The sequence below is a fragment of the Corvus cornix genome, chromosome 2, assembly GCF_000738735.6.
Source record: "Corvus cornix cornix isolate S_Up_H32 chromosome 2, ASM73873v5, whole genome shotgun sequence".
NCBI classification, from domain to species: Eukaryota; Metazoa; Chordata; class Aves; order Passeriformes; family Corvidae; genus Corvus; species Corvus cornix.
The window spans coordinates 129432357-129446867 of NC_046333.1; the positions used below are offsets into that span (position 1 = coordinate 129432357).

The 14511-nt window shown below is 39.1% G+C and overlaps 1 protein-coding gene across 9 annotated transcripts in view; it reads right to left on the reverse strand.

Annotated features, from left to right (window-relative positions):
* RUNX1T1 (RUNX1 partner transcriptional co-repressor 1) overlaps nucleotides 1–14511 on the reverse strand; it is a 114759-nt gene that overhangs the window by 61891 nt on the left and 38357 nt on the right. The window contains exon 2 of one of the 9 annotated variants that reach the window (XM_019289279.3): nucleotides 5787–5914. The exons of 7 other annotated variants lie outside the window; for them this stretch is intronic. In XM_019289279.3, the coding sequence (XP_019144824.1) occupies nucleotides 5787–5832 (46 nt within the window). In that variant the 5' untranslated portion in view covers nucleotides 5833–5914. Of the gene's footprint in view, nucleotides 1–5786; nucleotides 5915–14511 lie in introns of those variants that run through there. One more of the 9 variants, XM_020584085.2, reaches the window with a different exon arrangement.

The window sequence follows — 14511 nt, forward strand, 5'->3', positions numbered from 1 at the left end:
TTCTTTTTTAAACATTCAGACTTAGAAAACTGGAAGAGGGGAAGATCCTTCAATTACTCTGAAGGGAGTGTTAAATGGAGGGGAAACTGCAGGGCGAGAAGTCAGACACAAAAGAGAAACCACTCAATGATATGAGTGCAACCAAAATATTGACAAGGTAAAGAAGTCTGATGCATTTGAACTCTGAATGTTCAACGTGGATGCACTTAACCCTTTCTGATACGGTTACATTTCCTTGTACATGAAAAAAATCTATGAAATGTAGATTTAACTCTCTCTGTGCTATGGAAACACCCTACATTTGGCTTTGGGCCTACTTGGGCATATATATTTTGTGTCCCTGAGTGATGGATTAACCAGTAGAGAGGCCATTTTTATGAGAAAAGGAAGACTATTCCCCAGCAGGACGGAAACCCTGCGGCGGGGCAGAGGGCGCCTCTGGCCGGACGCACCGCGGGAGCACCGGGAACCCCGGGCAGAGCCCAGGCGCCGCCGGGAACGTCCACGGGCGAGTGAGACCACTAGAGGGAGCCGGCATTGTGCCGCGCCACCGGGAAAAAACCCTGCCCCGACCGAATACTCAAACGGCAAGGTGCTCAGGAAGCCAAAGGGAGACGCTTTAAGAAAAGTTCTTTCCAGTATCTTCAGCCACGTGATATAAAGGAGAGCCTGTGGTACTCTGTGTGTGTGTACACATCAGTATGTACTATTCTGTGCCCACGGTACCAACAGAATATTAAGTAGTTGTCTCTAAAATTCAGCTATAGTAATTTCTTTCTCAAAAGAGCAAATAGAGTGCCCTGGTTGCAACAAAAGACCTTTTTCACTGCCTCCTATTGTCATCTCTCACCCCAGCCAAACAAGTTAGATGCTACCCCCCTGCCCCCAATTACACCTCCCCCTCACCTTCCCCTGCTTTGGGGATAGCTTCCTATGTGAAATATTCCAAAAGTGGAATTGCAGCAAGCAACACAATAGGCGATGTCATGCCTACAACTCACACTATATCTAGGCATAGAAACCTGGATTGTGCACACACAACTATAGCCATGTGATGATGGCATGAACTTGAACATACCCCAACACAATTTAACACCATTTCTTTTTTGCACCAAAACACAGAGAACCAAACAAAACCTGGTATTTCCCTCACACCTATAATCAATCAGAGAGATCAAATGGCAAGCAGGTAAGAAATAAAGGCTCACACAGATCTTTATAAACATCCTTTCAGCACCACATATGTGTTAAGAAAGCTAAATCCCAAGGACAGGTACAATTCAAAAGCATAGAGAGTGACCACATGGGCATCTCCTGTGAAAACCTATTTCTTTATGGTCTTCTTGGAATAGAAGATGTAAAACATATCAGTACTTGTCTGGTAAGCTTTAAACTGCTTGGATATGAAGAAATGGAGAACTGCTGAACTGCAACAACTATCCATGGCAAACTCTGCAATTATGAAAGGAAAATTTAAAAATGGGGAAATAGGTATACCTGGATGAAATACTAAACAGTTAACAAGAATAACTGTCCCCAAATGAGTTCCTAGCCATTATCTTTTCCATAATTATTGCAAGTAGCTTCAGTAACTGTGCATACAAATGACCTATTAGAAACTTAACAGGTCATTTTCAAAGGTGATTATGAGCCCTGACTTACAGAGTTACTTGGGTTTGCACACAATTCTGTTCAGTGCCAACAATCTGCACAAAATTAAGATAAAATGTGTTTCCAAAACACCAAGCAGAAATAAACTTTCAGAAACTAAAAGAAGGTATGAGGTGGTGAACACTGATGAATCAGATGCTAAAAAATTTGCTTTTGTCTGTGCTCTGGTGTCAGGAGAATGGAAAGGAGGCAGCAATCATACGTTAGAGCTCTTATAATGCCCCATACTACAATAAATAATGATGAGTGTAACAGTGAAAAGTCTAAGGCTAGACAGGAGAGATAAAAGTCATAGCAGGTTATCAGAGTTATCAGGTTATCTGCTGTAGAACACAGTACGGACAGCAGAAACTTGTGAGTAGATAAAGATACCCCAATGAACTCCTTAAAATGACAACAGGATGTTCTGCACCTCAGTGGTCCTTCTTGGCCCTGTTTCTTGATGGGTAACTGCGCTATTGCAACAAATGAACAAGCAATAGGTTTGGTTCAGAAAATATGAGAAAACTATTCAGAAGCACCATTTAAGGAGAGTAATAAAGAACAGGAGTATAGACATGCAGCCTCCTCAGTTGCTGAGGTTGTTAAGAAACAGCAGGAGACACAAAAACAGATTCTGGCACTCCGACTGTGAAAGACTTGGGCAGGTTGTAAAGAAATTAACTGAGCAAAACCAGAATAGATTCACTTAAAATGTGCAGGGAAAAAAGGCAAGAAGAAGCATCCCAAGCTACATTAACCAGAGGAAACAAAAGACATTATCAGTTTTCATTCATATCAAATAAATAAGAAAACAAAACTATAAAAAAAACTTTGATCTTAACTGAAACTGAAGAAAGATATTGACAACTAACAAATATTGACCTAGCTTATGTTTAAATCTATCTCAACAATTGAGAAATAAATGGGCAAGGAGGGTACCAAACTTGGACAAACACCCTTGATTCTGGAAACATGTATGTGATTTTTTTACAGGAAGGAGTGAAATAGAAAATGGGACTCTGGTACTGCTTGTTCTTCTCTCACTTTCTCTTCTAGCACAAAAAGAGAGAAGAAGAGGTAAAACAAACACACTGAGATACTATTACATTGTTCAGCCAGACGTGGGATTGTGGGACCTTTCCTCCAGAAACCCCGAACCCTTGCAAGAACAGGGACAGGAAGCTGTACGGACTCATTGGTTCTGCAGGGAACCAGCAGCCTTCTGTCTATTGCTCCCCTCTAATATTTAAAACAATCTTTGTCTTTTTTTTTTTTTTTTAAAACCATCTCAAATGTACACTTTAAACACATGCTCTACATCATGTTATGTCATACTGGAACAAACAGCTCCTCAAAAGGCTGAACTTCCATTTGTGATTATTTATGTAAAAGCTTTGTTTTCTTTTAAACTGTGTATATTTTGTTGGACTGCATCTACTGGCAGCTAAATTCCCAAGCCTTCAACCTGCCATCTCAAAGAAGCAGATTCGAAAGAGTCCAAGTAGTTTACTGTCAGTCTGTAATGAGAGTAAAATTATAAATCTCTGTACGAAAAGCCAGCTGCTTCATTCTTAACTCTGATCCCCCCTTTTTCTTTTGCATTCTAGCTAGCATACAGCTGCAATAAATGTGGCTCTTCTCACAAGCCATGCAGATGTTAACAGTTCTGTAGGACATCAAGAAACATTTCAAGAACCTTGTAAGTGCTGACTAAACTTGCTTGAATAACCCACACTATCTCCTCCACATTCCTATTCAGTAACATTAGTCTTCCTGAATATATTAAGGGGGCGGGGGGGGGAATTACCATTTAAGCTAAGGCTTTAATATCTAGGTCTAACTGCACTATCAGTAAACAAAGCATGTTCTTAAGCCATCAGACAACAGATAGTAAAACAAAGGAAGTAAATTTATTCTTTGTCACTATGAGTATTGCATTTTTTGTTTCTTATCTATGCAAGAATAGTAAAATTAATGTCTGAAAATATATATTTATAAAAGCCATGGCTGTATGTATTTGAAAGAATGGATCAGAATTAGAGCAAGATCTTTTCTTTTCTAGTAATCAAATGGATTAATACTAAATTAGAGCGAAGGAGTTCAAAGTGCTACCTAGTACATTTTTATTAAAGTTGTATTAGCATGACAGGCATATGCATTAAAGATTAAGCTAAAGCCTCAAACCACAGTCAGCAGCAGCAAGAGTCCAGCTGTGCAGGTAGAGGACTAGATACGAAATGCATTAATTAAGTGGGTTTGTACTAGAGATGCTGTTTTAATATTCTTCCCTGTTCAAGCAGTGTGCTGGGGTAGAGCTAATTTTCTTCTTAGCAGCTAATGTAGGGCTGTGTTTTGGATTTGTGCTGGAAACAAGTGTAGGTAACACAGGAATGTTTTAGCTACGGCTGAGTGGGGCTTACACAGAGTCAGGACCTTTCTGCTTCTCACCCCTCCCAGCAGTGAGCAGGCTGGGGATGCACAAGGAGCTGGGGGGCAGGGGAACGACACAGCTGGGACAGCTGACCCCAATTGACCCAAGAGACATCCCACACCATGTGATGTCATGCTTAGCAATAAAACTGGGAGGAAGGTTGGCTGGGAGGCTGCTGCTTGGGGACTAGCTGGGTATCAGCCAGTTGGTGGTGAGCAATTGTATCAATTGAGTTTCTTGGGTTTTATTTCTCTCTGCTATTTTACCTTTTATTACAATTATCACTATTATTATTGCTATTATTATTATTACAATTATTATTACTATTTTATTTCAATTATTAAACTGTTCTTATCTCAACCCACAAATATTCTCAATTTTATCCTTTCAATTCTCTTCCCCTCATCCCGCTGGTGGGGAGCAAGCAAGCAGCTGTGTGGGACTTGGTTGCCAGTTGGGATTAAACCACGACAAGCAGCAAGTTTAGTCTCCTTTTTGGGGTAGGACTTTCAAAACACATGAAGCAGTTTAGAAGCTCAGTCATCAACAAAGCCAGTAAGACTCACTCGTGTATTACTCCAGACACTTGAAAATCCCACATCAAATACCCTACCCTGTGTGTAAACTTCACACTTTGAAAACCCACTGGAAGGAGGGCTGCAGAGTGATTCGCAGCGCTGAGCCATAAAGAGATCACAATCTTTGACAAGTTCAGAAACAAAATGTGCAGTCAAGAGTGTCTATGGCAGAGTTTTGAGATTGTCTCCAGTCAAGTGTCAATCTCAGCAGAGTTTCAAAGAGGACAGGGTAGGGAGAAATAAAATGAACATATCAGTACATTTCCTGCAAGGAATCGATAAAAAGACCTCACTCCCACAAAGGCTTACATACCTGCTCCACTTCAGATGCTTCTCCTATTATGTAGCACACTTGAAGTGAAAATCAAGTCTTTGAAGACACAGGGCAAAAATAATTTACCATGAAATGTGGAATTTGGGGTATTGTTTGTTCTTTGATTTAGTAATACAGGAAATCTGAATATAAAGCAGAATTGCAATGTGCTATTTTCTAAATGTTTCATGACACTGCTTTTAGAGTAATTTCATCAAAATGTCATAAAAAGACATTTAAGCATTTTGAGATAAGCAAAAAGACAATAGACTACAACCTTAAAAAGAATTTAATGTAATATTAACAGAAGCTCTGTAATTAGCTAGTCCAAAAACCTCAAGCCGTCTTCAGGCTTCCCCAAACAAAACAAATTGGAAGGAGAGAGCAGGAAGAAAAGAACTGGGAAAAAAAGGAGAAAAATAAAAAGAGAGGAAAGAAAAGCCACATGAGCCAGAGTCCCTTCACTGCTGTTATTTCTCCACAAGCGGAAATGCTCCGTTCAGTCACGGCTTAGGAGGCATAAACATCATTGAAATTCAAAAGCAGCTCTGAGAAAGAGGACGCCTCAATTGGTATGCAAGTGGTGTTTTCTCGCCCTGAATACATTATGAACTTGCAGCATGCTAATATGCCATGCTATCATAAGCACCAGATGGAACAGTAGGCAGTGTATGTCCCATCAAACCTCAGGAAGATGTATTAATGTTCCTGCTCTTTTTTTTTTTCTTCCCCTCCCTCCCCTCCCCTTTCTTCCCCTCCCCTCCCCCACTACAACCCCTCAGCTGTGTCCCCAGACTGGCACATTTCGTACCATCAGTCACCTGCTCCCGAAGCACAGTTCTCCAGGGCTGCCTCATCTTCACCAGGTGGTGCCAAGCATCTTTTCAATCTTTTTTATCGCAGAAGGTAAAGGCCACAAGACGTGTCAGGCTGTGCTTACTGAAGGGTACCGAGTACAAAAGATAACATCATGAGATAAATGATAGATGAAGGAAGACTTTGGGTTTAAAGCTAGCACAATAGTTTTAAATTATGTATAAACAGCACAGCACAAATTTCCCCCTCAGTACTATTGATGAATGAAGAACTGGGGGACACCAGCAAAGGGAAAGATTTTCCAAGTAATCAAATAAAACAGAGGAAACTGGATTAAAGATCTTTGAACTTAATTCCTTTTTTCACCACACTGGAAATCTTTTCAGAGAAGATGTACACAGTTCAACAGCCATTTATAGGGTAGGGGCAGGATTTAATTTTAAATCAGAGTAAGAAAATGGCACACAGGCAAATTAGCTTGCAGGATTTTTGATTTTTTAAAATATATATTATTCTAATGACATTCCTTGGCTTTTATGACTAACAAATTGCTTGAAGCTGTATGTATGATTCAAAAGACATCGAGAATTTTAATACTGCTTTGCATCATTTATTAATTCAGTCTCAAGCAGGTTTTGTATTACTGAAGAGAAATGTGATCTAGTATTCTGTATGAAAGTATGTGCATAGGCATACAAAATTAAAGCACATATTTTCTGGTATCACCTGAACTTTTCTTATCTATTCACAGAAATAAACTGCCTATTGAAATATATGGTTTGAAAGAAAATTATTTTCTTTTTCTTTTCCTGTTACTGTGCTCTTCAGAATGCAAAATAAGGTCCTCAAGACTGAAAATTAAGAGCCTGTGAATTCAAAACACAGGAAAGAAAGACAAGAGATGGCTGAAGAAAAGCAAATCAGCTTTAAGCATTTGAAGTTTGAATGTTCAAGTATTTTTAAACAGGTTTGTTTTTCAGAGAGAAATCACATCAGTAAACATTTTGCCATTTTCTGATATTTTAGAAAACACCTGCTGATTTACAAACAGCTCTCACTATGAATGTAAATCTATTATTTTCCTAACAACATTAGCCTTCTCATAAATACAGTCTAATTCTACAAGATGCTGAGTATTCACAACTCACACAAGCTTTTCTGGGGATTAACGTTGCTCAAAACCTTCTAAGAGCTAGATAGAGAAGTTATCTGTTGCATGTATTAGAAGTATTTTTCCAACTGCTAAAGGTCTGGTTGACAGAGATTTCCCACCACACGTCCAACCCTAAGTAAAACAAAAAAATAATTACCTTCTTCTTTCAAGCAAAGCATGTTTAATAATAATAATGACTGTTATTCAGAAACAACAGGCATTATTCTACCATCTATTAAGTCCAGAAAGGCATTAATGCAAAAATATCTTAAGGACTGAGTCAGAAATCAGACCAATTTTTTTCCTTTTTCTTTTCCTACTGAATATTGGGGGACTTGTTTTGTTTCTTAATATATAGCCTTTAAGGGTAATTTGCTAAACTATGATTTGCAATGTGCAAATAAGTCTACTTAAGTCCATTATCCTGTGTTATAAAGTAATTTCTGACACCTTAACAGCACTCAATTTAATTACAACACACTGAAACAGTAGAGCTGACTCCCAAAGGAACCAGTTTGGATCAGAAGATGATGATATATGCTAGCTGCTTATCAGCTTTCAGCATCAGATCCACCATCAGCTGTTTTCAAGAACAATATCAGAACATCTGCATCATCATATTATTTTCTGGCAAAAAGCCCTCCAAAAGCCAGCAATTGCATTCAACAATGTGCACATACCCACACTTGTAAGCAGACATATTTAAAACCCAGCAGCTTTACTGTAATGACTAAAGGAGACAAAAAAAACCAAAACCAAAACAAACAAACAAACAAAAACCCCCCAAAAAACCAAATAAAAAACCCCAAAACAAACAAAAAAAAAAAAAAAAGAAACCATTTTGATTCAGTAATCATCAATTTCTGCAACAGAATCCCCACTGGGTAATTCATCAGGGCATCTATTCTATATCTAGTGTGGCAAGACAGCAAAAACACTTACGGCCTCCAAAAAGAAAAACACTTGTGACAAAACTATTAAGCATTCCTGGTGATTAGCAATAGACACTCATTATTTCAAGACTGTCTTGAACCAATGCCCCAGACAAAACCATGCAATCATATCTGCTGCTGTCAGGATGAAATCAAGGCATCATTTTCTGTATTCCTTCAAGAAAAAGCAAGTTACTCAGCAGCATCCACAAAGCTCCTTCTGAGACAATATAGAAGTTATCTGAGGAAAGAGTATATAATTCCTCTTGTGGCTCTACAGAGAGATGCAGGTCGATACCTTAAATTTAGGTAGTATTTTTACCTTTGGAGCTTTTACAGACTCTCAAGAGTGGTTTGAAGCAAAACCTTTAAGGCAGCATAAATGAAAGGATTCTGTTTCTGCTGGTGTCTGAAGATTAAGTACCATTACTTGCCTTCCTCAAAATGAAAGTAATTGGAAATTACTATTCTACCAACTGACATGTCACAGGAAGAAACCTAGCTGGTTAGCTGGCAAGCAACCATGCAAATCAAACTCAAGATGTGGTTCTGTCTATGCAGAGAAGTCTGAAGAGGGCAAAGAAAGGCTGTAACACTGGCTTTCTGGGAGCAAACTTGCTATACATGCTCTGTAGACTCTGCTTTCATACCAAGGTCTCAATCAAAGTTTCATGCACAGATTCATCTCCTGTGCAGCAGACTCACTTAATAAATATAGAAAACCCAAATATATGTTTGCTTTTACAACTAGAGAATAATGTAAAGAGAGATACAAGTAAATTAACAAAACAAGATAAGCATTCTTCAAAATGCTTTAAAATTTTTACCGATAGTATTCTCAAAGAGGCCACCATCTCACTTCTCCATTTTCAAGGGGACAATGAAGTGCTCACATTGGCTAACAGGAATTCAGAAAAGAAAGATATCCACTCCTTACTGCACAGATCCCCTTTAAAAATTGCAAAGGACTTTGCTTTTATTTCTGACGATGCAATGCAGCCAAATGCTGATCTCAGTGTAAAATAATCAAATACTGATTTTAATAAAGTAATTTAAATTACTTCTAAGATCTAATATGGATGAGATTGACAGAAGCTCTCTCTTTCAGGACCCTAAAGTAAGGAGATCCTACAGTGCCATGGAAGGATGAACTCAACCAACGTGGACCACCTGAATTCTAGAAACTTAGTTGTCTTCCTCCTGTCAGTGGAAAAATGAAAACTAAAAACACCAATCCCAAGAGGCAGTAAACACTGTTGCAAACCAGTTTCCATGAAGAAAACTGATGACTTTCAAAGCTATTAAATGACACTGCCATCTGACCTTGTTGGATATCTAATTACAGCCATTCTTTTACAAACATAACAACAGTTGCTTTAATGAGCATCTTTCCGCTTTCTTTACTGTGTTAGAAGGTCCTATGTTTCACTCAGGATTTCACTTTCAAAACTCATAGAAATCTCAATACTTTCTGAAAAAGAATGAGATTATTGCATATCCCTGTTTTTTAAAGACCATTTTTGTACACTGCAGTGTTTATAGTCTAAAATGTCCAAAATAGTGTACCTAGTACAGTTCCAGGCAAAGAAAAGTAGAAACAGTAACACTGTCACAGAAAATGACCTCTTCTAAATTTCAGTTAGACAAACTTTCTCCTAAATAGAATACAAATAAGTGTGTGCAAATCTAGCAGATATAATTACACAATCAACAATTATGTGGTGAAATGGACTGGAAAAATAAAATTTAAACAATAAATGTTAATTTGTATTTGCTAACCACGAAAGATGTGGCTGGTGCTCTGCAAGGCGCAAAATCCCTTAAAAAAAAGATTCTCTTAAAAATTCAAGGAATGATATGAGGAAGTCACATATAGGAAAGTCTATGTAGATGGCATTTATTTGAATTATAAAACAGCTACTATGAAAATTCAAGACTATACATGTTTATTGCTCTGGTTTAAAAGGGCCACCAGAATATATTTGGAATGCACAGTTTAGAAGCAAGAATCAAATTATGACTGCATTTTCCTATGTTGCGAGTGCACACATTTTCCAAACTGCAATCTTGTGGCAGGAAGAGTATTTGAGTCATGTGTGCTTGCATGACTCACAAAACACGTATTAAGGAGAGAGCTGAAAAAAGGAAGGGGAAAGGCCCTGTATCCCTAACTGGGAGATTACTCCTTTAGCAGGATGTGGTTTCAAAACAGGAGGACAGTAAGACATTGAGCCGAACATTGCTAGAGGAATCAGAGTGAAACAGGGAATCTGCACTGGTGATATACAAGAAGGCTCCCAAGGTCTGGAGGATTATAAGCACATAAAGAAAATTCCAATAAAGCATTAGAACTGAAAGAGTACAAAGTTAAATTTTAGATGTGCTTTCCAAATGACTTACAGAAGACAGAGTAGTGCCTTAAACCCCAGAAAAGCTGTATTGATAAGATAGAAAGGGCAATGGACTTTGAAAGGCAAAACGTATTCCTTCTTCTTGAATCATTTCAAACTTCACTGCAGTTAACTATGCATACACAAATGCCACTTCCTCAAATTTCAGCTCATTATAGCAACCCCCTCTTTTAAATGAAGAATGATATCGGCCTGACCCCACAGCAGATCTGCACAAATTTGCAGTATGCTTGAAGGGTTACTGAAATATGTTTTTCTTCCTTAATCCTCAGCTTCTCTTCCAGGAGGTGATCAACACCAATTCCTTTTACTCTTCTCTTTCCACATTTTTTTTGGTCTTTGTCAGCTCAGTATTGTCAACATGCAAAAATACGGCAGAGCTTGTTACAGTCTGCTTCCAAAAGGATGTCCGTAAGGAATGAGAACCATATGAGCACTACTCTTAATAACTGTGTCCACTGCTGATGGTACTTCCTTTTGAATTTCAGAAAGATTTCCTGTCACCTTTGACTTACACTTTGTGCCTGTTTAAAAGCACAGTTAGGTTGCAGGCATTGCTCCAGAATATTTATCCACACTAGAACCTAAATATCTGGCTGGATAATTTTAATAAATTCAGACATATGGGTCCTACCAGGTAATTTTTCCTCATGAAATTTTCACAAGATTACCAGATCCCAAGAGCAAGAAGAAGCAGAAATAAATCTACAGCTCATTACGCAACATAATGAAAAAGCTCAAGTAAGGCTCTAGCTTATGGCATAAGAATTTGGGCAGGAGACTTTTAGAAGTTGGATCGGTTCAGTGGCTCTTCTGACACTACAGCTTTAAACCAGCTGCAGGAACATTACTAACAGGTGGTGTGCCGCAGCGCAGGGACTAAACTAAGAGGTCTGTGAACCTTCAGTTGAGGTGCCTCCTCCCAAATCCCAAGGTCTCCAGCAACTTGTTGTCTCAAGTTGTTCTGCAGTTAAAGGTTACTGAGGCTCTTTTCCACACTCTGCCTACAACTTGCAGTAAAGAAGAAATTACTAGTAGAGAAAAAACAAAACAAAACAAAACAAACAAACAAACAAAAACAACAAAAAAACCAGCACAGAGAAATAAATTCAGCTCAGGTATACGGAAGCACAGCTCCATAAGCTGCCAGAGGAAGGAGGTGCAGCCCTTTCAACCAGCACTGAGCCTGACAATTCTGCTCTTCTACCAGCACACAAAGTCCATTCAGAAAGCTACAGATCAAGTAATAGTTTCAGACCAGATTCAATGAATCACTTTAGGTGCCCGAAGCCCAACACAGCTGAAATTTCCCCTGAAACACAACACAGAAGCCAGTACCATGGGCTGCTCTGCTCTCCTCTACAGAGCACGGGGCTGAGGCACCTCAGACTGGGTATCCAGAACAGGTAACAGATCCAGCAGAACAAAGAATCACTATGCAAGCTGAAGTGACCTTAGGAGATGAGACAGGCTATACCCTTCTGCCTTAAAGAATGTGAAGTTTAGATCAAATTGCCAAGGGTCTGTCCAATACAGGATCTTCAATAATGAAAATATCACTACCTCTCTGAAAAAACAGTTTTAATGTCTGACCATTGTTATGGTGGAGAATTTTTTTCCCCGTGTATCTACTTGGGTTTTATCATGGTCTATTACTCGTGCTTTTTGCCTCTCATCTTTATCACTATGCACCTTGAGAAGAATTTGGCTCCATTGATCTTCTCTACACCTTCCCATTAGGTAGTTGCAGACAGCTCATGACAAAAAAGATTATATAAAGTTAATTATATTTAACTAGCAACTGCCTACATCTCACCAACAGGAAAATTCCTGCCTTTCAAGGGCTTCAGTAACTTGGAGACATGGAATCCACAGCATTACTCTCTCCTCCAGAAAAGTTGTCCATATCCTCATCTTCAGAAGATTGGCAAGTAGAACTGGTTTGTGTAAGACACAGCTAGGCGAGATGGAAGAGTGAGCTTTGAAATTTTTTTGCAAGTCTTTGGAGTGGAAGCCTCACTTTGGAAGTGAAACACACAAATTCAAATCCTCCTTCTGCTTGCTCAAGCTCAGGTCTGGAACATATTCCCTTAGCAGTGGGGAAAGCTACTGCCCATTAGCAGTTTATGGGAGTAATCTCCAACACTCTTGTCCTACCCAAGAACTGAACAAGTAACACGTAAGGAGCGAACATGGCACAAGATCAACAGCAGCAAGGGGGAAGTGGCTCCTGCACTAGTCCTGCTCTTCATCTGGTGACTCTCATGTACATTGAGGCAGAAAGAACAAACGTACATCACAAAAATGCAACTTGATGCAGAGATGGCTGAGCTCCTGGAGAGTTGAGCCAGTGAATATAGATAGAATATTACAACATGGCAAGGACTTCACCAGCTTCACAGAGGAACTGCGTGAACATGGAGTTAGCATAGCAGGATATTGAAAGAAATAAGCCTTGCCAAGTCGGCCAATATGGCTAGACTGTGTCTGTGTGTAAGTGAAAATCCAAGCACTGCTGTGCCCTATGTTTTTCCCAATTTAATCTCTACTTGCCTCAGCATTGCTGGCTCTATGTTCCATTTTACACCAGACACATTTCTGGGAACAAAAAGTAAGCCTACACTTGTGAAGAGACCAACATTTCTAAATATGCACTGGGCTTCCTCTGAGATTACCTACCAGATCCAACTGTGTGAACAACTTAAGACACAGAAATGCTTCAACTCCAAAAAGACATTGGTGTGATCTCAGCACTGGGCTGCTTAACCCTATCAATACTGAGGGAGACCCTGCCATGCACAGATGCAGCTTGACATGCTCAGGAAACTTTAAAGCTGTAACAGTGATACACCCGGGAATGAGGAGGGTTAGAGGCATGGCACTTTGGATTTGGAAGGCAGCTATTCCTTCAAGTGCACAAGTTGTTTTGTGGCCTGGAAGCTGATTTTTTTGTAGTGTTATCCTTGATGTACACACTTGGAAGAAACAAGGATGAAGCCAACAAACCAGAAACTGGTACAGGTATGTGTACATGTCCTGAAAAGGACCAGGTATCATGTCCCCTACTCTTAGATGTACCTGTTTCTCTGTTTGGACTTCAAACTAGCATATCATATAATTTCATTTTATGCAAAATTCAAGTTGTCTTTTCAAATTGTATATACACAGATCACTTTGATTTGCAAGCTGTGACGATCATGCCTTAAATATGTGAGTGTGGAGTGCAAAATCTTCTAATATAGGTGTGATTGGTGCTAAACACCAAGGAAGTACCTATCCTGAGAAGCGGACTTGGTTGTTCTCTAGCTAAGGGTCTGAGTTATAAAGCACTCACTCTTCTCAGGAAAGGAGTGTTTGGGACCCTGATGAAATATATATATATTCCTGCAGCACAATCTGCATTCCATGATGTGTTAGTTACTTTCCATGCATGTGTAGCATGAGGCAGTTCACAGCCCCATGGGTTGAAAATAAGAGCAATAATGTTATGCAGACTTTGGAATTTATTACTACCATAAAAGACGAAGAAATTTTAATACTGTGAAAAGCAAGTCATCACATGTCACCTCCCAATCCTACCATACATATCTGAAGAACCCAGTGACCCACAGTCCTCTTAGGGAAAGAGCTTTTCACTCATAGCTGAATCCTGAAGATAAAGTCATTATGTAGGATGATTGGAATAATGATGCAAAGTTAACACTCAGACTTAAGTATTTCCAGACACATTTTCCCTGTTTGGCAGAAAACTTGTTTTGTAAGACAGAGAGTCCTCCTAATATAACAGCATAGCAACTGCAGCTTAGAACAGACCAAGTTGGTTAATGGACTGTTAGGACACTTTTGCTGTGTAACAGCATTTAGACGCATGTATTTAAAAAACAGGTGGATAATCCAAATGTTCAGTTACTAGGACACTAACAGTTATGTCCATGGCAATTTTGTTTCTGTTCTTTAAACAAATCATCACTTGCAAGCACTAATGTTAAAAGCAGAAAGCGACTCTAGTACACAGTGGCTATAAATGCCAAATCAATTTTCAGCAGATAATAAAGTCCATGTTTTACAATCAGCAATACACTGTTTTACTACCCAAAATGTAAGCTAATAATATATAGCTCTGCTAAATGGAAAATGCAGATATGCTGTTAAGAAATGGGCTGGCTGTGAGATGATGGATCATTTCTGCCGGGACCTTCTTAAAGCTATGTGCAAATGTTTTGA